General features: G+C 30.5%; 3 protein-coding genes across 3 annotated transcripts; 2 read left to right on the plus strand and 1 right to left on the minus strand.

The window, feature by feature from the left end:
• Positions 1 to 2,664: 2,664 nt before the first annotated feature.
• On the minus strand, positions 2,665 to 22,542 carry LOC106105448 (endocuticle structural glycoprotein ABD-5-like). Its single transcript, XM_013285746.1, has 4 exons — positions 22,514 to 22,542; positions 3,858 to 3,931; positions 3,517 to 3,632; positions 2,665 to 2,958 (listed from the first exon to the last, which is right to left on the minus strand). Exons 2-4 carry the CDS (start codon positions 3,867 to 3,869, stop codon positions 2,763 to 2,765), a joined length of 324 nt encoding a protein of 107 aa, XP_013141200.1. The 5' UTR covers positions 3,870 to 3,931; positions 22,514 to 22,542; the 3' UTR covers positions 2,665 to 2,762.
• On the plus strand, positions 9,076 to 10,441 carry LOC106105452 (endocuticle structural glycoprotein ABD-5-like). The gene is made up of 3 exons (XM_013285749.1): positions 9,076 to 9,129; positions 9,493 to 9,599; positions 9,982 to 10,441. Exons 1-3 carry the CDS (start codon positions 9,118 to 9,120, stop codon positions 10,169 to 10,171), a joined length of 309 nt encoding a protein of 102 aa, XP_013141203.1. The 5' UTR covers positions 9,076 to 9,117; the 3' UTR covers positions 10,172 to 10,441.
• Positions 16,433 to 21,633, plus strand: LOC106105428 (putative uncharacterized protein DDB_G0271606). The gene is made up of 4 exons (XM_013285723.1): positions 16,433 to 16,494; positions 18,474 to 18,618; positions 19,631 to 19,762; positions 19,953 to 21,633. The coding sequence occupies exons 2-4, from the start codon at positions 18,474 to 18,476 to the stop codon at positions 21,524 to 21,526; spliced, it is 1,851 nt and encodes a 616-aa protein (XP_013141177.1). The 5' UTR covers positions 16,433 to 16,494; the 3' UTR covers positions 21,527 to 21,633.
• Positions 22,543 to 22,751: the final 209 nt, after the last annotated feature.

Below are 22,751 nucleotides of genomic sequence, written 5' to 3' on the forward strand. Positions count from 1 at the left end.
TAAAAACAAAATTAGTCTGTTTTTTATTATCAAAATAGATTTAAGGTGCTCCGTTATATTGCAGTATTTTATCTTCGGATTTCCAAGTTATATGTACTGAGATTGTGCACCCTGGTTTCAGTTTAAAGATTTTGCTTTTACAAAAATGTTCTCTGGTAATAATCATTTAAAAATGAATAAACGGTGTGTTTTAAGGATATTAAAATCTAACACAGGATACTAGCAAATTATAAAATAGAAAAATATATATGATTATTTAACGAGCCATGAAAATAGAGTTCCCATAACCATAAACGTTAGAATACAATAAAATGCAGGCATAATATTTCTAAAGGACAATGAATAATGGCAGCGTCTCGTAGTTATTTGTCACCGTTTGCAGATGCAATGCACAACTGTGTTGCATAAGTTTCCCGTTCGCTTAACACTCGCCAAATAGGACTTGGAAACGAACGTATAAGTGTTTGTTTTTAACATCAACACTTGACCCAGTCTGTATGGATTGTTTCGTCGCAGAATTGTATGACTGCGGACCTTATTTTATCATAATATTATAATTAAATAGCTTTCGCCCGCGACTCCGTCCGCGTGAAATAAAAAAAACAAAAGTGAATAGTCTATGTGTTCTTCCAGAGTATCATCTAGATCTACACCAAATTTTATCGAAATATAAACTTTGGCATTTATAATATTAGTATGATTAGATTAACAATACGAATAATAAGGTTGAGGTTAGTTTAGGGATATTATGAACACATAGTCAAACACACAAGGGGAAATATCCTCTTTATGTGCGTCTCCTCCTCCGTCGTATAAGGGTAGGCAACGCATCTGCAATTGCGGATGTCTATGGGCAGCGGTCGCTTCGCCATTTTGGCGGTTTCAGGTAGCCGCTTGCTCGTTTGCCACTTTATGTTATAAAAAAAAAAAATAGTCACCTATGCCTTTCTTATCTTAAAATTAGTACTAAAAACCTTTACCAAGAGACTGTTTAAGTAAAAATTTATTACCAGTGTGGTAATAATTTCTACATTTGACATATTGGTAATTGCCTGGTTGATCTGCACGGTTTATGCGTTAGCTGTCAACGATAATCGTTTCTGTCAATGTTTAAAAATATAAGAGTACTCATTAATAAGCAAAATGTACTTAGAATGTGTCTAAAGGTTTCCATGTCACGAATACTTTGCGATTAACCTTTAGTTATTAGTTTTAAGTTTCTTCCAAAGATATTAATGAAGTACGATTCGATTCTTTTAGATAATTCAACCATTTAAATAAATATAAAAACAAAAAATTAAATGAAATGCAACAACATGAGCTATTCGTATAAGATCGTATAATTTTGACAGTGGTAGAGCCCGCTTTAACATCTTCGCACGAATGGGTCGACTCGCCCGGTGTAATACCACGACCACACAGAAGACAGGCGTGAAGTGGAGGCAATTCCGCGATTCGTCTGATAAGTGTGGTGCCGGAGCCCCAATTTTAGTCCCTTTCCCATCCCACCTTTTTCTTTAAAAGAAGGATGGATTGGAAAGTGGATTTGACGATGGAGGAGACACCTAGGATAGGGAAATATCCTCTTTATGTGCTTCTCCTCCTTCGTCGATTTAGGATTGCTCGTTTGCCACCTTTTTGTATGAAAAAAAAAAACAATAACATGGGTAATGGGTGGTCTTGTGCATTATACAAATATATGCAAATTTGTATTGTAATTTATTGAATAATTGATGGTCAATAAAAGTTAATGTCGTATATCTGTCTTCATTTGCTGGGCTATTAAAACTTAAGTAACGTTATTAATACTTAAATGAGTTTTACTTATTAGAAGAAAATAAAATAAGTGTTAAGTTTATTTAAGATGTATCCAAACAAAGGTTTGGGCAAACTAGTAGAACTACACTCTTAAATTAAATTTTATTTAAATTACCGATTATTCAGATTTTTAGTAGTTCTTTACTAGTAAAGGACATAATTAATACCTTAATTTTTACCGTATAAGTTAAAATCTGTATTTTATCTGACCAAACCCACATATCATTGAGACACGTTATATTGTAAAATGTTGGTTTAAGGCATAAGTCAGTTAGATCATCTCTAAATCGATATATTTCAAGGATGTATAAGTCGCACAATGATAATTCACATTTTCGCATAGATATCTAAATCAATAAAATTTTAAAAACAATTTAAACACATTTAGCTATATTTTATGTGTTAAAATTATCTATTGATGACTCCTTCGATAAAATGGTTTCGGTGTCGTGTTTTTAAATTTAAGTTTTTAACCCTAATTATTAGTTTTAACAACCGTATATGTACAAAATTACATCTAAAAGAAAAATTAAAAGCAATAGAAAGCTTTAAATTCAGTTACATAATGGAGATTGAAATCTTTGCATAATTTTTGTCGTGAGTAGTTATTTGTTTTCATTATATTTTTTTCGTGTAATATAAAACTTTCTAATTAAAATAATATTATGAACTAGCTTAAGTACTTAAATTAAATAATATAGTTTCTGTATACGACATTAATATTTTTGGTGTGAAAATAAAATTCAAACGTAACAATTATAATGTCATTATATTTATATCAAGAAACAAATAAGCAATAACAATAATATTGCATACAACAATATTTACATAAGTGTATCATATATAGTCTTTGTACATTATGGTAATATTTCCATTACATGTTAATATAGCTTATATTCTTATATGTATTTGGTTTTAGCAATAGTGGCTTAAGGTAGTTTAATTCAAGATTGTGAGGGTTCGGTTGTCTTCTCCTCGGTGGGTTGGTAACCGTTCTTGTCGGCGACGTAGGTGACTTGAATATGTTGGCCGTCAGGAGCGATGTATCTATAACTTCCCTTTACGGACAGACCTTGTTGTTCTGTGTCGTTCTTGTAGTCTCCCTGCTCTTGTCTGGATGTGCCGTCGCTTGTTTCAAATCTAAAAAAGATTACAAGAATAAAATATTATAATATCAGATTATTAAATCGAATCATGTTTTGCAGAATGGCTACTATATCTTACCACACAAGAAAGTCAAATATGCATAAAAATCTACAACTTGCTCAAGTTTTTTGGAAAAATAGTTCATTTTTTAAAAAGTATTGAAATTCCAAGTATTTCTGAAGTTCTCTATAATCATTCCGATAAAACAAATAGTTACGACATTTCTCATGTGTGAATACATTTATCGAACCTTTTGATGTTACAACACAACTATTGCCTTGATAGATTGTTTTGCGTCAAATCTCACATCCAACAACGGTTTAAGTAGTACTCGTCACCGTTTATTTTCAAACACAAACGATCGTAAAATGTTTACTTAATGACACTTAAATAATACAGCCTTAAAAACAAAACTAAAAATAACATGAATGTATAACGAGTATAGATTAATTTCAGTCTTCAAATATTCCTTAACCTTCAGATTTTAAGGTCCTAATGACGAGAACGATTTGATAATCACTTGTAGCTTTTCCTAATTAAAAAAATACTCACTCGAAATTGTAACCATTAACATCAACTTCAGAGTCCTGTTTCACAATCTCGACTGGAGCTTTAGTCGGATCTTCCTGCGCCAACACTAACGCCAGAGCAGCAAGTGCGAAAAGTGTCTGCAAAATATAATCTGATAGTTAAATATATTTGTTATTTCATGTAAAATTTAAACTCATTATTATGTGATGTCGTACAATTGAATAAGAGATATTTTTAGTTCCTTTTAATATGAATAAAAATATTAGTCTTGTTAATGTGGGGCTCTTCTACATAAATTTAACTACAAAATTAAATTGAATTACTTGTTTACCGCAAAATCAAATTCTTAAAAAAATACTCACGATTTTCATCATTTTGATGTGAGTTCCAGAAAATGTTGATGTTGATAGATGGACGATGCTTGAACGTCTATACCCTGAAACGGCTACAGTGAGCTATAAATAAGAAGTCAAAGTATTGACAAGGCGATATTTCGTATCATTGGAGGCGAGGTGTTAATCACAATCATGCAAACAGTTTATTTAAGGTGATCCAAGAAAACGTTGCGGGGATTTGTCAATTGTGTAAATTGTTTGTTCGCAGCTGGGACACGCGTGCATCACTTAACCTACTTTTTTGCTGGCCTCACTGACACATTGTTAAAAAAAAGAAAAAAGACTTTTTGTAACAAAGATGCATAACCATAGAAGTCGACTGCAGTAATTTGTTAACATCATGTGTGTTTCTGATATGTCAAAAAGGATGAAGGGATGATTATCGGCCAAATACTGAAACGAAACTAGCAGTATTTGAACCACAAATACCACTGGGACTTCGAATACTACAAAAGATTTTTGTATAATGAATTAAGCTTCATACTTAAATTAACATATGGTGTTATCTCTAATCCAATAAACTTAAAAGCAACTTTAAACGATTTCACGTAAAGCTATATTTCTACATTATATTAAAAAATAAAAATAATTGTTTACACTTGGTACTTATAGCTTTATAGTTTGTTTATTTTGCGTTGCAGTCTATGGCTTTGTATATCTAATTATCATGATAGTGTGAATTTTGCTTTTGAATATAAAAAAGAAGGTCCCAAGAAACTACGTGTTATTTACCACATCAATTTCATTGGAACAGGAGTTCTTCTTAAGAAGTCTGTTGAATTTTTATACAGTAACTAAATTCTTTTTTTTTTTATTTCTTATTATAGAGCCAGTCGTAACTACGCATAATAATTTAAAATTCTTCCTTTTTGTAAAGTTTCATATTTGTGTCGTGATCAACGCAGCGTAAATTACTGTTGTTGTGGCATGAGAAAGACTTATGGAGGTTCAGCTGATTATTATCTTACTAGATCAATTCATAGCGCGCCACACGGTGTCCAAGAGCGACAAACGCGGCAATAGCAAAGGTGAATTGATTTATTTAAAAGATAATCTACTTAAAACCTACGATCAAATAATAAGGTATTCAACTAATTATAATAATTAATCTCAGGTTATTAACCATTCATCATATAGAAATATAGATAGGATCTAGGATAGAAATTTCATAAGCGCGTTAAGGATATTGCAATATCCAATGCGATGTAGTAAGTGTAAAAGACAATTATATAGATAGAAATTTAAAAGACTAGAACCCGTGTAACTAAATCACTTTATACTTATTGATATTTACTGTATTTTGACATTCTTGGGAAAGGAAGAAAAGTCTCTGGCACCAAGATAGCGGTAGCTATTTCCCGCAATTTGCTAGGAATTATCAACCATAGATTAAGGCGATCACAATTACCACCAGTCTAGTTATTAAGCCTTTAAATTCATGCAACATTTTTTGCCGTTACAAAGCTCTACTACTTTCACAGCTACTTTAGAATAAAAACAAAAGCAATGGAGTAAACAATAACATCATCGTACAACTAAATAATTACCTTAACCAATTACTAGTTATAGCAAATTTAAACATAAGTTATAAATCGTTAAAATTAAACGCCATAACATTTCAAGTCATATAATTATCGAAAAACGTAAACACTCGTAAAACTTGTTTCAGTCATTTGCAATATTCTTATGACTATGTAAATGTTATTTATTTATACCAGTAAAACCCTGGATTACTTAGATTTACCTAGACACATACATATTGCTTAGAGACCTCTACCGTTAGTACCCAAAAAAAATTAAAAAAAAGTTCACTATTATGTAACCAAAACTTACACATTTATGAATGGTGGTTTCAAGCTAAAATTTTCAGTTTAAAAACATATCAATCCAATACTGATTTAAATGATTTCCTATAGTACGAAATCAATACGAATTAAGTCTTTTTTATAACAATCGCAAATTAGACAAACATTGTTGCATAGATATACCGCACAAACACACTTATTACAAAACCGGTCTTCTCGGAACTATTGTTTACGAAGCTAGCACGATTTTTTAATACCATGTTATAAAATTAAATTTAGTTTTATAAATAAATTTCGACTTAATATATCCGAAAAGGAATTATTATTATCCAATCGATACTAGTTATCTAATATCAAATAATAAAAAAATTAAGCTCGTCTTACTCTGTAAAATGATACCAATTGTAGGTGCATATCATTCAAAATAGCCGAGCTTACACAATTTTGAAATGCATATTGAATCGCATAATGGTAAAAAACTTATGTGGTCTTATGTTATTTATTAAACATAGAGCAAAAATACTCTTTTATACATTGTTATAAATACTGTATCTGTAAACATATAACAGACTATGTCTTTAAAAAGTTTAACCTTGCTCTTGACCTCACGACATCTGCACGTGCAATAAAGAAAAGTGAAAACGATCGAGTCTGTGAGTCTGTTTACTCGAGTAAAGTTCCTCTCATACAACAAGCCAGGCTTGACTGTGAAGCAATAAAAGTCACCGCACTTGCTCAAGAGGAAATCATCACGACACGCAAATAAATAACTAATATTAACAACAGCTACTTTTACTAGAAGTAAAAGAGTTACTAGCTTTTTGAAGCCTAGATTATATCTTAATAATTTACTTTTATATCTTAATAATTTACTTTTTATATCTTAATAATTTTCTTTTTCAGTGACAATATTATTTAAACTGTAACTTATTGGCTCCTGTTATTTTTAGACCCGGTAGGTTACAGTAATCATAGAAAAATACAATTTTAAAATAACCCGTCTATGAATTTAATTTCGTAATATCTAGAATTAACAAACCATCAACCATCGTTTGTATTTGTAAGTCATACATCTCTGTTGACTACAATTCTAGATTCATCCACACGAACACTAAGTACTACGCAGGGAACAGTAAAAACGTTATGTAAGACGTCTATATAATACTACATAGTTACATAAGCGAGTAAAATTTGATTTCGTTTTCATTGAAGAACGTAACTTATTTTAGGAACCATACTTAGCAATAGTCGAGTTGTTAACCAACCCACATTTCATCGTCTCTAATTAAAATATATATTTATAAACTCAACTAAAAGTTAATTGATCTTCAAGAAAGATAAATGCAGTACAACAATGGAAAAATACTTAATTATCATCATAAAACGCTTAATAAAACTAAAAGATAGAATGACTGCCATACTCAGAGTCAAGTGGTCTCTCTTCTCATACTAAGGAACTTTCTTAGTAGTCAATTAAAAACAGTAATACATGACATATTATTAATCTATTATACAATATTTTTTTACCTAAAACGCAGATGTTTTTAAATTGAATGTGGCAATACAGGAACTATAGAGCCTCGTTAGAAAATGAGTTTTTGTCTAGGTGCCTGTCGTGTACAAAAAACGTAGTTTTAACGAATCCAATGATAGCTAAGCGATACTCATCACACAGTTAATGTCAAGGTTGATCATGATGTAGATAATATAACAAACACTTCATTATGGGTTTTACGTGTATATTATTTGGTCATTTGAACTTATATTTATCAAGATGTTAACTTTAAGTTTATCTTTGTTATCTAATGAAAATAATTAATTACGATCTTACACGATCTTACACCAAAATAAAATTGATTTTCATTAATGACATTAATTATATATTATTTTTAAATTTCTTACTTTATTTTCGTAACATAAATATTACAAAACAATTGAATTAATAATCTTCGACAAAACAAATTAACAATTGAATAAAAGCTTCGTCTTTTAACAGAAAATTCGGATCAAAGTATTTTCTACTTTAAACGTTTTTATTTAAAAAAAAATTAACTAATCATGTTATGCAACTATTAATGAACTAGAAAAAAGATAGTTGTCACATTTTACATAACAGATAACTTGCAAAATTCACTGTTAGTCTATTTTCCTACACGTTAAAGGATGACATGTGCGCTAGAGTTACGTTATTTTAATAAATCACGGACAAGCTTCACAGAGCTTTTGCAAACACGTGTCATCACGACAATGATATGACGCTTTCAAACGAACCCATTGTGTTTTCACTCACGTACTATTTCTTAATCAGTCCATATAACTTCGGTTATGCATTTCTATTATTTAATTAGGGTATAATTGACACAGTCGGATTATTCCATACACACGTACAGACAGACGAACACAATTCGTCCTATAATACAACACAATGACCTCAAGTTGAATTAAATGCCGAGGGCTTCTTACCTGTATTTTGTAATATTTCATACGATTCTTTACCAACCGGGATACAATAGGGTAATAATTAATTATAAGAATAGTTATTGTAAAGTTACTTATTAATGTATAACTGTAGAATTCAGCTCCCGCATTTAGTACGCATGTAAGCCACAAAAATAATTATCAACATTTCTATAAAAAAATATAAATTATGATTTAAAATAAATTTTATTCCATTACCTACCTAAAACTTTATGTAACATAACCTGTATTTTTTAGTCAATTCGTGGTTTTCATGTTAATATGAAACTACTATTTAAATACGTTTTAACTCAATTTGATATCAAACCTTTATAAGTCGTTCGTTATTTACGAAGAATAAAGATTAGTAAGTTAATAAGAAAATTTTAACCTTGTATGAAATGGTTATAATGATATTATTAGGTAATAAGTGTTAATTCATTAACTATGTGTTAATAGAAATTTTATACATACTTATACTTTAAACTTTACCACAAAGCAATGGGCACATAAAGCCGCAGAATATTTGCATTGCCTTATTGCATAAGAAAAGTCACTATAGAAGATAGTACCTTTAAAGGTAATTTAATTTGAATTACATAATATTTATGTTTATGCACTGAATGAACTGGTTATATTAAAAAGATCAATGTCAATCTAATTAAACAATTTTATAAAGAGGAATGGCTTAATATTTTTGTTTAGCTCTTAAAACTGCAAAACGACTGAACCGATTTTCAAAATTCTTTCACTAACTCAAAACTGTTTACTAAAGTGATACTAGGTCGTTGTTTTAATATAAAAATGTATAGGTTTGTCTAAGTGAAGTGCAGAGCGCGTCACCTCCGACCCATCCTCACATGATGTCAGTCTGCAAGTAATGCCGGAGATCATATAAAACGAACGATTCACAACCACTCGTCACTCATTCGTTAGTTTGAACTCAACACGGATAACCGAGCAACATGCTTAAATACGTAAGTTGCAATTTAATTGTTTGATTAACCACTTTAAATACTAAATCTAATATTATTCGTTGCACTTGATATTTTATAGCAAATTTGAATTGCTTAATTGAAATAATCGGTCAAAAAAAAGTTATCAACATTGCATTTATGTAACCAATTTTTAGACCTTTATTATTAAATTAATAAAAGGCTTGGAAAGTTTCCCAAAATGTATACATCTTATTTATTTGAAGCACCGCTTGGAACAAAATCATGGACTAATGATGCGTGATTTCTCTTTCATTGCCGTTTATTTACAAAAAATGCAACATATTGAAAATTTGGCATGTTTTCATCATTATACTACACACATTCCGTGTTTTTATTTACCAGGTGACAATGGTATGTCTGTTGGCCGCGCTTTGTTCAGCGGCGCCGCAGCAAGACGTACAAATACTGCGGTTCGACAACGACGTCAATGTGGACGGATACAGTTTTGCGTTAGTATACACGAGTACATTTTAAAGTCATATTTTTTTGTTTGTTCCGTATTGTTTTTTTTCATACCATAAGCATTTTACAATAGTTCATGTTCGCATAACATTTAAAAGATAAACAGTTTGATACTTAAAAATGCAGTTATCGTACAGAAACATATTTAAATAACAAAAAAATGCATCATCCAGTATCGACGCGGTGATGCTTTTCACGCCAATTTAAGCTCATAAAATTTAATGGAAGTTTAACAACTTTTATAGCAAAAAATGTATAATTGTATATTTATTTATTGGCTCTGCATTTTAATTATAACGATCAATGCTCCGCCAAATATTAATTTAAAAAGATAACCTGTTCTTTCTTTTTTCTAACATCACTCATTAGATATGAAACCAGCGATGGTACATCGAGACAGGAGGAAGGCAAACTAGACAACCCGCAATCTGAAAACGCCGCCCTTACAGTCACCGGTCAATACGCATTCGTTGCCCCTGACGGCAAACACTACACTGTCACATTCACCGCTGGACCTAACGGCTACCAACCCAAGACGTCACTCGGACAAAAGAAATAGACATAAGAAGCCGGCACTTTCAGCCAATTGTATATATCCGTTTAATTACAAATGAAAAAAAAATGTTAAGGTTTCCACCGCAGTAATATTTGTCATCCTTCATATTTCGGAAACCCACAGTAATGAAATAACTCGAATTAAGCTCTCGATCTCAGTTATTTCTAAATAACATTGAGCACAGTATCGGGGTTGTAACATCTAAATTGTGCCATAATGATTTTCTACTTTTATATCTACGCTTTTTAAATAAAAGATTAATTAAACATTGTATTATTTTTTTTTTATTTTAAAGACAACATACAAAGATATAAGTTCTTATTTGTAATTATTGTAAATTTTCTTAATATCGACACTAACATAGATTTTAAGATATCTAGTTTATATCCTTTAGATTATTCTGAAAGAGCATGGTTAAAATTGGAATTCCAGAAATTAGGAAACAAATGAAAACTATGATTTTTTTCTGCTATATCTTTAATTTCACAATTTGTTTGAAAACAAAAGACAGTGAATAATTCATTGTCATAAAACAATTTCGATAAAATGCAAATATTTTATTATTAATCGTAAAAGGTTAGGCTATTTCAAGAATAGTTCAACTGCGTTTTATGTATATTGAAAACAAATCACGTAACATCCATTTTATCGGCACATCAACTGTGCAGTCGTAAATATATTGCACATTTGTTAGACACGAACTTGCATTTTCTAGACGCAATAATGATATCCAAAATGAATATAACTTGAAACCGAGTACCTCAGGTCAAGGTTCATTTAACTATACTTAATGTGTTTCTTTGTATAATCATCTTTACAATACATTGTTGGTGCAATCTAAAATATAGAAATTGAGATAAAAGGATCTTTCTAAAACAACTGGAAGAAATTTTACTATTGACAACTATGACAGATAAATAAAGTATTAAAAAATTAAAGTTATCTGTAAATTAATAATTTCAGAACCACTAAACTATGAACACAAGAAACACTAGCGATTACAATCACGATGTATAATGATGAAATGTCATAATGCAAGAAGAATACAAAAACGGCATCTAAAAGCGATTAGCATCTTATAACGAATCTTGTTAATACATCACCTTTGTATCACAACATCATAAGGTTAATGGATGTCAGAGGTATAAAACAGTTATATTAATCATAAGATTGAGTAAATATTAGTGTTTAGTAACTTTTCGTGTAGAGCATCGCTGGGTCATACTATAAATGTGATCTCTAAAATCGTACCATTTCTATAATACGTGCTTACCACACTATATGTTGGTATTAAATGTATTGTAGCTATGCTTGTTATTCTTACAGTCCTCTCATGTAACCTTAAAATTAGGTCTTAATTCAGATTCTAACTAACATTAAATTACTAATGCACGTATGAGTTCGTCATGTAAAATTCTCACTTACTCGATACGTTGGTTTCCTTTGATCTAATTTTTTTTAGACTCTTAAGGATGCATTATTAGTTAAATATATTCGACATGCTACATCTTAAATTCATTGTTAGAATAATCCCTTACCTAAATTAATACTATTGATAAATCTAGTAAAATAGTGATAGTTTAACGATTGGGGAAATATGGGAAGACATTAAAAGGTTAGCAGACAACGTTACGGTCGCTCCGGTGGCGAAATTAAACAGTCGTATTTAATGCGCATCGCAACCTTACCTCAATAGTGTTGCCATACAACATAAAACTATTGACTACAAGCATTGTCACTTGTAATAACTAAGACATGTACAAAAAAAAAGAATTTAGCTTTCCTTTCCTCTTGTTTAATTTCAATTACTTTTTTTGGTAAACTTCAATACAATGACTTTTATTATTTGATTTAATGTTGAAGATAAAATTATAGTTTAAATGTACCGAAAAATAAAATTAAAAAGAGTTTTTTGTAATAACTTCATATTTTAATATCGGTCAAACATTTTGTACTTCCAAAATAATAAATTGTCGTCTTGATTTACTTTAAGTAATCCCTTAACGGATTAATCTGACGGTGTTTCTACAAAACACCCACACCACCAATTTAAATCATTTACACTTTAGGTGTAACGCATTAGGCTAAGAAATTTCACAGTGCAAATGTTGTCGGCGCGTTTCGCAAAGCTAAATGCCAGCACATATAATATGTCCCATACTCAACGTATGTAAGAGTTACGTTTGAATACGTTCTGCTCACCTATTCAAACTTTAACCTTCATGATAAATTGATCTATTGTTGACTTGTAATTAATCATTAACGAGACTTTTGAATAGTGCTTTTTTTTAACTCATTAGAGAAACTTAATTACAAAAGTTATGTGTGGCATATAACGGGAATAATTTCCTGCCTCCGATTGACTGTTATGTGATTGAAATGGATAGACAAACGTAATGTAAATACAATCTCAAATGTAATCTTTGGTGTAGTTTAAGTCTGGTAAACAACTCGGTCAAGATATAATGTTTATGCTTTCAGCGCCTTCAATAAAAAGCAGAGAATTATAACAGAACCGCGACATAAACTCATGAATCCAATTAGGCGTTTATAAGTGATATATGTATAACGTTTTCCTCTGCCAAGGCGGCGTTCGTCTAGATGAATCTACGACAGGTGCACATTTCGTACAATACCTCGATGTATTACTTTTGCAAAACAGGATCAATTTATTGCAAAAACTTTTAGGTACTATTAAATTTACAGCAAAAGCTCATAACACCTATTGAAAATAATTTGCAAATATGCATTTCTACCAACCTGCTATTGTTTTTTATAAGTTGAAATATTCTTCCATTAATATTATATTTGTCATTAAATTAACATGTAAGACTGTAAATATTGTGTACTACTAAAAATAGATGAATATTGCCTTGGAATATAAATTACTATGAAATAGCAAAATAACATTTTTACAAGTGTGCTACATATCATTAAAGAGGATAGGATATAGTGCGTTTATGACAAGGTATACGGTCAATTATATGATGTTACCTAGAATCTTGAACCTGTAATAAACAACAAAAATAAATACCAAGATGACATTTAAATACAATAAACATTTCAGTTTATAAAATATTCGAGTAATAACGTAAGAACGTGATGACATCTTGTATTCGTGACCGACTCCTAGTTCCTGCACCGTATTCCTTCGTCGATTAACACGATATAACAAATTAAATAAATCATACTGTGAGTACGCATGTCAATGTTTATTTATATCATTCTGATATCTATCGTAACGTAACTGTATCCAGTTGTACATCAAGTCCTTGGTAAAAGGATCTAACACTTTACGAATGTTGAAAGACTTGTTTATTACAAAAAATTTAACGATATTTTTTTATTTCGTAAAACAGATAATTAAATAAACAAGAATACTGAAATATTCTTGATGATAATGATGTTTAAGTTATTTGATAATAGTTTGTTTCAAAATTAGAAATAGTGATATAGAGATGAAAATTATATTTAACCAAGTATTAAAACCATTGATTTTATTCAGTTAAGATTTTCGCATACTAATAATTAACGTTTACATATTTTTTACGAATAATAAGCCATATAGTTTAAAACAGTAGTTTAAATAGGATTTATCAGGCACCTTAACTTATATATAAACAAGAGTCGTTTAATAAATTAACTATAAATTAAAAAATTATTACTAAATTTGGAGGAAACAATATAAAATTAGCATATCACACATAAATATCAAAATAAACATTTTATAGGGACATTAATTAAAGTTATATTAACTTATTGTTTTTAAATAAGACAAAGATTGTTAAACTAATTTTACGATTAAAAACACGATGTAGTCCATAAAGTTAGTCGTTAAAGTAGCATGTGGTAGATTCTTAAATGTTTTTTTTTTATTTACATAAATATTAAAATAGTAGCTGTAAGCTGTTTGTAAGAGTAGTCGCTATGGTATTGCTACCAGTTGACAATATAAATGAAAAAAAATATTGAACAACTAGCTTTCGCCCGCGACTCCGCTCGCATGGAATTAAAAAACATAAGTGAGTAGCGTATGTGTTCTTCCATACTATCCTCAACGTCTATGCCAAATTTCATCGAGATCCGTTCAGCCTTTTGGGCTACAAACTCTAACAAACATCCATCCATCTAAACTTTCGCATTTATAATATTAGTAAGATTGTATTAGTGACAATGACGCCAAAACTGACCACAAAATATGTTCAGTAGTTTAGCTTCAGTTGTATAACGTAACATAAATGTATGGATTCTTTTACCTAAGCTCTACAACCCTTTTGTGATCTGATTTGTTTGCTGATCTATTACTAATATCGAAATATATTACAACATTTAATTCTTTAGAATATTGATAATGCCAAAAATAATAAATTCAATTAAAATAATGTGTGTACTTAATAAAAACAAGTTACCAATTTGTTTTTGGGTAAATGCAGTGGTAACTTCTTATTTATTATGACTTCTAATATCGACCTCGATTGTCGTGGTAATTGTTGAACAAACTTACAACACTTTACAATGACCTTTGTCAATTCGTTAGTGTACATCATTCGATTGAATTGCCAAGAACAGCCGACGATCGGAAATCAGTACATGTAATAAAAGTTATTACAATATTTATTTCCGTCATTTATAAATAATTACTAACATAATTTCGTTCCGTTCACCTATACTATTATAATAAAGCGTAAACACACACTTCTTTGTTGCCTAAGATGTCAGCAGTTACAGCATATTTTTGAATAATTCACTTTTAAATAAAAAGCCCAATACTTACTTCACGCTTTAGGCTATATATTTTCACGCCATTAAACTTAGAGGGTAATGACTATGAATAAAAACCCTAATGTGGGAAAGAGACCATAAGTTGCTGCCAACATCAAGAAGCAAGGTTGTCATCGTGTCATATCATTTTGACATTTGTAATTGATAGTTTGACAAATGTAAACAATAAAACAAAATTTTCATAATTTTATGCGGATGAAGTCGAATGGGCACAGCTAGTACCTTAATAACTGTGAAAATAAACTTTAATTGTATTGTATATTATATACAATTATTACTTATATTGTAAAATAAGACCTAAGATTATGTCAATGGTAAGAAAACGTTGATTAGGTTGTCATATACGAGTGCGCATATTCACTAACATAAATAGAAGTAGATTTTCAAGTTCCATTTATGTGAAATAATCAATTTTCGTCTATAATTTTAAATACTTAAACGTTGTCAAAACACTTTAAAACATATATGCGTTACGCGATTATCAAATAGCGTGAAGTATTGAGTCTCTTTGTAAGTTGAAATATTTAGCTAAATTTTGTTGTTTTGTGAAATAAAATTGAAAAGTCTTTATATTAAATTCAGCTTTTTTCAAATCAAATACGACACGTCCTCTGACTTTATGAAATACTAGCTGTCGCCCGCAACTCCGTCCGCGTGATAAAAAAAAACAAAAGTGAGCAGCCTATGTATTCTACCAGACCATACTCTACATATATGCCAAATTTCATCGAAATCCGTTTGGTCGTTTAGACTACAAATTCAAACATCCTTCCATCCATCTATTTATCTAAACTTTCACATTTATAATATTAGTAAAATAAATTTAACTATATTATAAAAAAAAAACAATCATATTGCGACAGTCATTTTACACATAGAAAAGACATCAACGCATCGTAGAAATTGGATCATTGGATTCTATTCATCAATCGTTTATATAAACAGTCTTATTACGTTAAGTCATAATTTGCCATTGCGTCAAATTTATTAAGGGAAATATGAAGTAACATATCGAACACAATACTTCCATGTTAAATTATGACATGGTGCGGTACAGTATAGACTAACAATGAATTCATAAAATAAAGTAATGCAGGATGTACATTATATGTTGGATAATAAACAAAGATTAAAGACATAGTTATAAATAATTTACAACCAAAGGACAGTGTCTCTTAGAGGCATTACAAACGACATATTCTATGGAGAGTATTTTTTATTCAGTACATATTAGTATGAGATTACCTATGGTACCCGCCATATATTATTAAGCCATTTTATTCCAGTACTCATATCATATATGTATAAAAATTTTATGTAAAGAATACAGGAATTTAAACTGATAAATTTTATTATTGTTTATACTTGTACACTTAGTGCATCTTTTAAGTAATAAATAAATAACACTTCTCAAGTTGTCTATGAAGTCATGTTTTGGACGTATTAATAAATTACGCGAGGCGAAGAATCCGCGCAGTCTCGTGCGAACTCTTGCGCAACAGGCCGCGCCACCACGCCACCCATGCACGCGGATTGACAACAAGGTAATCATTAATAACTGTTTCTATTTGTCATTAAATGCAATAAATGTAGCTGTACAAACAATTAAGTTATTTTTATAAACTTCCGGTATCAACCTTCATCAATGAATTTTACGTTTCATAAAATAACGTTTGAAAAGCGCGATAAAATTTCATCTCTACAAACAATTAAAAAAAAATTCAATGATCAAATTAATTTCTTACGCTTCCTTTAGAGCCAGTCTTTATTGTTGTTTTTTTACATTTTCTATTTAGAAAAAAAAACACATGAATGTGACAGACAGTTGAAACGAAAATAGGCTGACTGTAGTCAAAAACGTTCATTGAAAGTTTTTTTTGCAGTTCTTGTGTAAGTTGTACTTAATGCCGTGGAATACTTACAAATAAGTAAACGATTACGCACCATGTACAAGTATTATTCGAACAATGCTAATCATTTTATCATGAAAACAGTCGCATCGCGTCTTTATAAACGCGACACATTCCAAAAGTACAGAATTTTTTTTTCATCAATAGATAAAGCGATTTAAGAAATAATTTACGTTACGTTATTTTTAATTAATTTAAAACACATGTTACATTTTCAATCTTTATAATATTTGAGCCTTTTGAATGTACATATGCTCGTAAGATACGGGTTTCTTACCACGACTGGGTTGTTTTAGCTTCCGATATTTCGGTACAGTTGCATGCGCCATGTTCACGGGCTTACGAATATTATTTATAAAAACCACGACCGTTTAAAGTTATACATTTTTTAATGTAGTCTCATGATGATTGTTCGGTATAAATTGCGAAACTTTGGATCGTGGTCAAGCCCTAGCTTAAATATAAAAAAATAAAATTAAAACAAAATATGTAACGTTTATAGGATTATGTTACTCCGAGTAATTTGATTAAACTTGAAAGATGACAGATTATAAATTAAGAAGTCTAGACACATCGCTGTATTCATGTTTTAGAAAATTAAAATTATTTTGGAGAAAACATTTTACGTCTAGTAGATTGTTACCCGAGTGAAACCGGGCCTGCTTGGTTGAGGCAGTTCAATTATTTATCAAGTGACCAATTACGGTGTGAATACTAATTTAACAATTTGATTTTGTATTGCGTCGATAGTATTGGTACTTATGCAAATAGATTTTTTTTTTAAACTCTAACGTCTGAAATTTTCCTTGAATATAAATTAAAGGACAAATACAGTGTTTAGTTTTGTTAGTTTTGAAATTGTTTAAAATAATCACACAGTTAAATAACTATTAAATGCGGTTTGTAATTACAACAACAATATGAAAATTTTTATGTCGAATAATCATGCATCTACATGGAAGTAAAAATTCCACATAACATCAATGAATAAGTGTTTCAAAGAACTATTGATGTGGCAAAAAAAAACTTTGATCAAACCGTAAATACCATAGGTATATACTTTTATCTCGCAAGATTCCATCAATAAGATAAAGAATAACAATGATATAATATTGATAAGACGTTTAACAAATTGTTTCTAACGATTTAAGCCAAATCCGGTTGTCGTCATTACCCATATTTAAATTCGATCGTTTATTGACTTTAAATTGCCGTCTCACAATCCCATATGGGAATCGTGTTATAGCTATTAGTAATTAAAACTTGATAGTTTTATAATAGCTGTTGCCCGCAACTCCGCCCGCGTGAAATTATTATGAAATAGCCTAATGTTACTCGTGGATAATTTAGCTTTCAAATGGTGAATAATTTTTTTAAAATGGTCCAGTAGTTTTTGAGCCTATTCATTACAATCAAACTAACAAAGGTTTCCTCTTTATAATATTAGTATGAAGTGAAGAAAAATTCTACATTTTTACTTGTCTTTAAAAATAATGTAGATTTATTTAAATTTTATTCCGACATGATACAACGCACATATTAATTAACATGACTTTAAAGTACTTAAATGTTTTCGTAGAAAAAGTACTATAATATTCACAATTTAATTACAGATGCTCGGTCGAAGAAACTTTACATTACTATGTTTAACAATATGTATAGTCCATGTGAAATGTGCTGACAAATACACAGACGAAAACAGACCATATGAATTCGGATTTACGATTGATGGGGAGCAACATCGACACGAAAAGAAAGGTAAGGTTTAGACTACATATACGAAATGTTACCGTAGATTTTCACTAAGGAAAAAAACTGTATAATGACATATTTTTAATCTTTTTTTAAAAAAAAGATTTACGTATTTCAGGAATAAAACTATTATTTTATGTGAACGTAAAGTACAAGTGTAATAAAGACCGCTATGAATTTTTTTTTTTATCTTAAAAGTAAATTATAACTTCTGAAAGTGTTTATAATACGTGTGCTACAACTTTAAACGCCTTAATTTTTATTAAATCATATCAAAACATATACAACTAACAGTACGCACGAATGCCGTGACCAGGTCGGGATAATCAACAAGTCACGTTCCGAACGTCGATACCGACACACGAAATCATCACTGATTTTATATTTTACTCGTATCCTTTAATTCTATATTAGTTTGGAAGTGTCAGACTTTAATGAAATAACTCGTTTAACAGATAATTTAAAAGAAGTCTTGGTAGAAAAAAAAGTTATTCATTTTTAGGTAACTCTAACGTTTGATTGTCTACTTGTATTAATTTTAAATTATTAAGAAAAAATATTACTTCTAATAATTTATATTATATCACCCATATTTAGAGGATCCTGTAGAAAACATTGTTTTTATAAACTAAAATCTCATTGACAATAATCTGCTAAAATTGAATAGTTCAAACAAATCAATACTAAAAATTAAACAAGCATTGACATCATCGAATGATTATTAAAATGTGCTTGACGTTCGACAAATAACGCCGAGCTTCAGAGAGGAGTTAAAAAATATTTTAATTGACTATACAAATAAACTTCGACTTGCATCACGATCATTTACTTCCGCGAGTATACAGTTTTATCTAACAAACAATGTATATCGAAATACGAGTATAAGAGAATAAAAAGATACAATGATCTAACAAAAGATTTAAATTGCTTGTAATAAAAATCATTATTGTATACCAATATCATATTATAATTATTTTTTTAATTTAACTTAACTAATATTATTATTTTCTTCTTACAGATGAAAATGGTATCATCATGGGCGAGTTTGGTTTTATCACCGCCGACGGCGTGTATCACGTGACAGTCTACGCCACTGACGAGAACGGAAACTTTAAAATTTTATCAATGAAAAATATTCGTGTAAAGCCATGTACGTAAACCAATATTTATATTTAAGTACAAGCTATATCATAGAACTTTAAAAAAAATATAAAATAACCTTTAAAAACCAATTAAAATATGTACTAAAAATTAAAAGTTTCCGTTTGATTGTAAATAAAGTTGTAGTAAATTACTTTGAATTCTTTGATGCAATTAATTTCTCTTTTATTCATTTACAGATCCAACAGCTAAAGCTGGGCCGGAAAGAGGGCGATCACTTGAATACTCGTCATCCCCTCAAGTACTTCCAAAATCTTCAGTGCCTGAGCAAATTAAAAAGGAATTCAAAGAGATACCCAAACCCGGTCCTGCTTCGCCGGCTAAATCTTGTTCACATTGCAAACTTCCTACCACTACCACTACCACTACAACTACACAAGCTCCCTACATTCCTAGCAACGAACTACCGCAACCAGCAATTTCACAAATACCTGAGATACCCCCTAAGTATAACAAATATGAAGAGAATCAATCATACGAAGATGTCAGAGCTCAAGACTATCTACAACATGGACAACAACAAGATCAGCAGCAACATCAACAAGGACAGCAGCAAGTACAACAACAAGTGCAACAAGGACAACAGCAAACGTTATTACAACAAGGACAGCAACAAGTAAGGCAGCAGCCACAGGGCCCACAACCAGTGCAGCAAGCAAAACAAGGAGCGCAGCAACAAAAACAAAACAAGAATCTGCAACAACAGGGACTAGCAGAACAAAATCTGGATCAATTTAATAATGAACAAAATCATTTGGCCCAAGAAATTGGACCAGGACAGAATAACGCACAAAATAATGAAGGGGACTATCTACGACAGAGTTATACGCAAGAAGGTTTGCAAATTAATGATTATCAAATACAGCAGCAGCAGCAACGACAACAGCAGCAGCAGCAGCAACAACAACAACAACAACAGCAGCAGCAGCAGCAACAACAACAACAACAACAACAGCAGCAGCAGCAACAACAAAAGTACTCAAATAATTTCGCTCCTGAACAAAGTAGTACTTTAAATCAAATCGGATCACCACTGAACAATCCCCAATCAAGCCAAAGTGCAAATGATAACTATTCGCAGCCAAGTTACTCTCAAAATGGTTTAGGAAATACTCAAACAAGTTTTAGCCAAGGCCAAATAAATCCTAAAGGAAAGGATGTATCCAATAATCCTGAGAGTAATATTGAACAAACTCAACCTCAGTCTGTAAACAGTGAAAATCAAGGTCAGACGTTACAACCAGAAACTAATCGTAACCCGAAATCTTACGATGATCAATCGAATCAAAGATTTAATACATTAAGCCCACCCTCTAACGCATTTACATCTCATGAGAATTCTCCTACTAAGAAGCCTCAACTTGTATCAGCTCAAATGCAAATAGTTGACAAGAACACTGACATTCATTACAAACGTCCTGGAGAAAAGGAAGGTCTTCCCGACGGTCTGACTAAAGATGATATGTCTCAACTTTTGTACACGTTCAATTATACAGTAGGCTTCCACGGGCACTTTGAAGAAGGTTACAAAAATGGTGCCAAAGTAGGGTACTATTTTGTCACAGGAAGGAATGGCGTTCGAACAAGGGTTGATTACGTTGCCGATGAAAAGGGATTCCGGCCTAAAATAACACAAGAAGTTCTAGATTTACTATCAGATGATGTACCTAAGCCAGATACAGAAAAAGATCCAAAATATGGACTTAAGGGGTATGAATTTAAATGGCTTTATTACCCGGTAGATACAAAATAATTTTAATTTATGGTCATCTTAATATTAAAAGATGCAAGTAATATATTTAATGTAATGTATAAACATATAATAATGCGACGGAAAACTTACTGAATGAGACTGAATATATGAAGTGATATAAATAAATTTGATGAAAATATATTGATGTGATATATACATATTTAATAAGTCAGTTCAATAATTTTTACGTCGTTATCAAAAATCACGTTAAGTTAAATTAATACCAAAAATGTTAATTTTAATTATTTAGATTTTAATGGCATTATAACATGTTAATAACCAGCCTTAAAATTATTGTACTGTATAAACGCTCACTGCCCTAGTACTGCCAATAAAATTGCATTACTTGTTATTACACATTTAAATATAAATAAAATAAAGTAGTTTGAATATATTATCTTTTGAATTTACCTGTATCAAAAATTACTTTATAAATGTAACAAAAATGTAAATTACTACTACTATTAGACTTGTAAATAAGTAACCAATGTAGAGACAAAGCGAGCTGGCGGCGTACTGTGCACGCTATCTGCCTCACTTTGGGGACAAAGGAATAGAAGAGAAGAGAGAGAGAGAGAGAGTAGCAAGCTATAATTTTTCAAAAAATGTAGGCCAGATTTCCCTCACCGAAAGTAATTTTCAGCGATCATGACTTAGCGCCTATATTTAATTTTATAGCAATTTTATTTAAACGGAAAATTGTTAATTAATATTTTTGACAAAAAAAAAGCATATCTTATTGTAACACATTCCACTATCATTATTATTTATTATCCTTCTCATTCAATACAAAAAGATGCTAATTTTGAATGTCATTAAAGATATGAGATGGGTTAATGATTTTATGTTTTATTTCACTTTAAATACAGTTATAATTAGGTTTATGGCAGTAACAGTATTGAAACTCCTTAATTAAAACATTGTTAAGTTGTGGACAAGTAATTTAAAAACTTTTGTGACTTACAGTTTTCCTTTCATATTACTTACCACTCAATGTAGTATTTTTCAAAATTAGACTTTTTATGCGGTAATACTTCTATTTCAGTGATGGAATGATGATATTCCTTTTTGTTTCTCTGTTATGCACGTATAAATATTTGTCGGCTATAGCTTTTACGTTTGATTATGCAGGATTGCAATAATTTTTTACTCCAGAGAACATCACAAGAAGGTGCACCTCATTCATTTGTGCAAATGGAATCGCATAATGAGTTTTTATTATTTG

The sequence above is a fragment of the Papilio polytes genome, unplaced genomic scaffold, assembly GCF_000836215.1.
Source record: "Papilio polytes unplaced genomic scaffold, Ppol_1.0 DF822845.1, whole genome shotgun sequence".
Lineage (NCBI taxonomy): Eukaryota > Metazoa > Arthropoda > Insecta > Lepidoptera > Papilionidae > Papilio > Papilio polytes.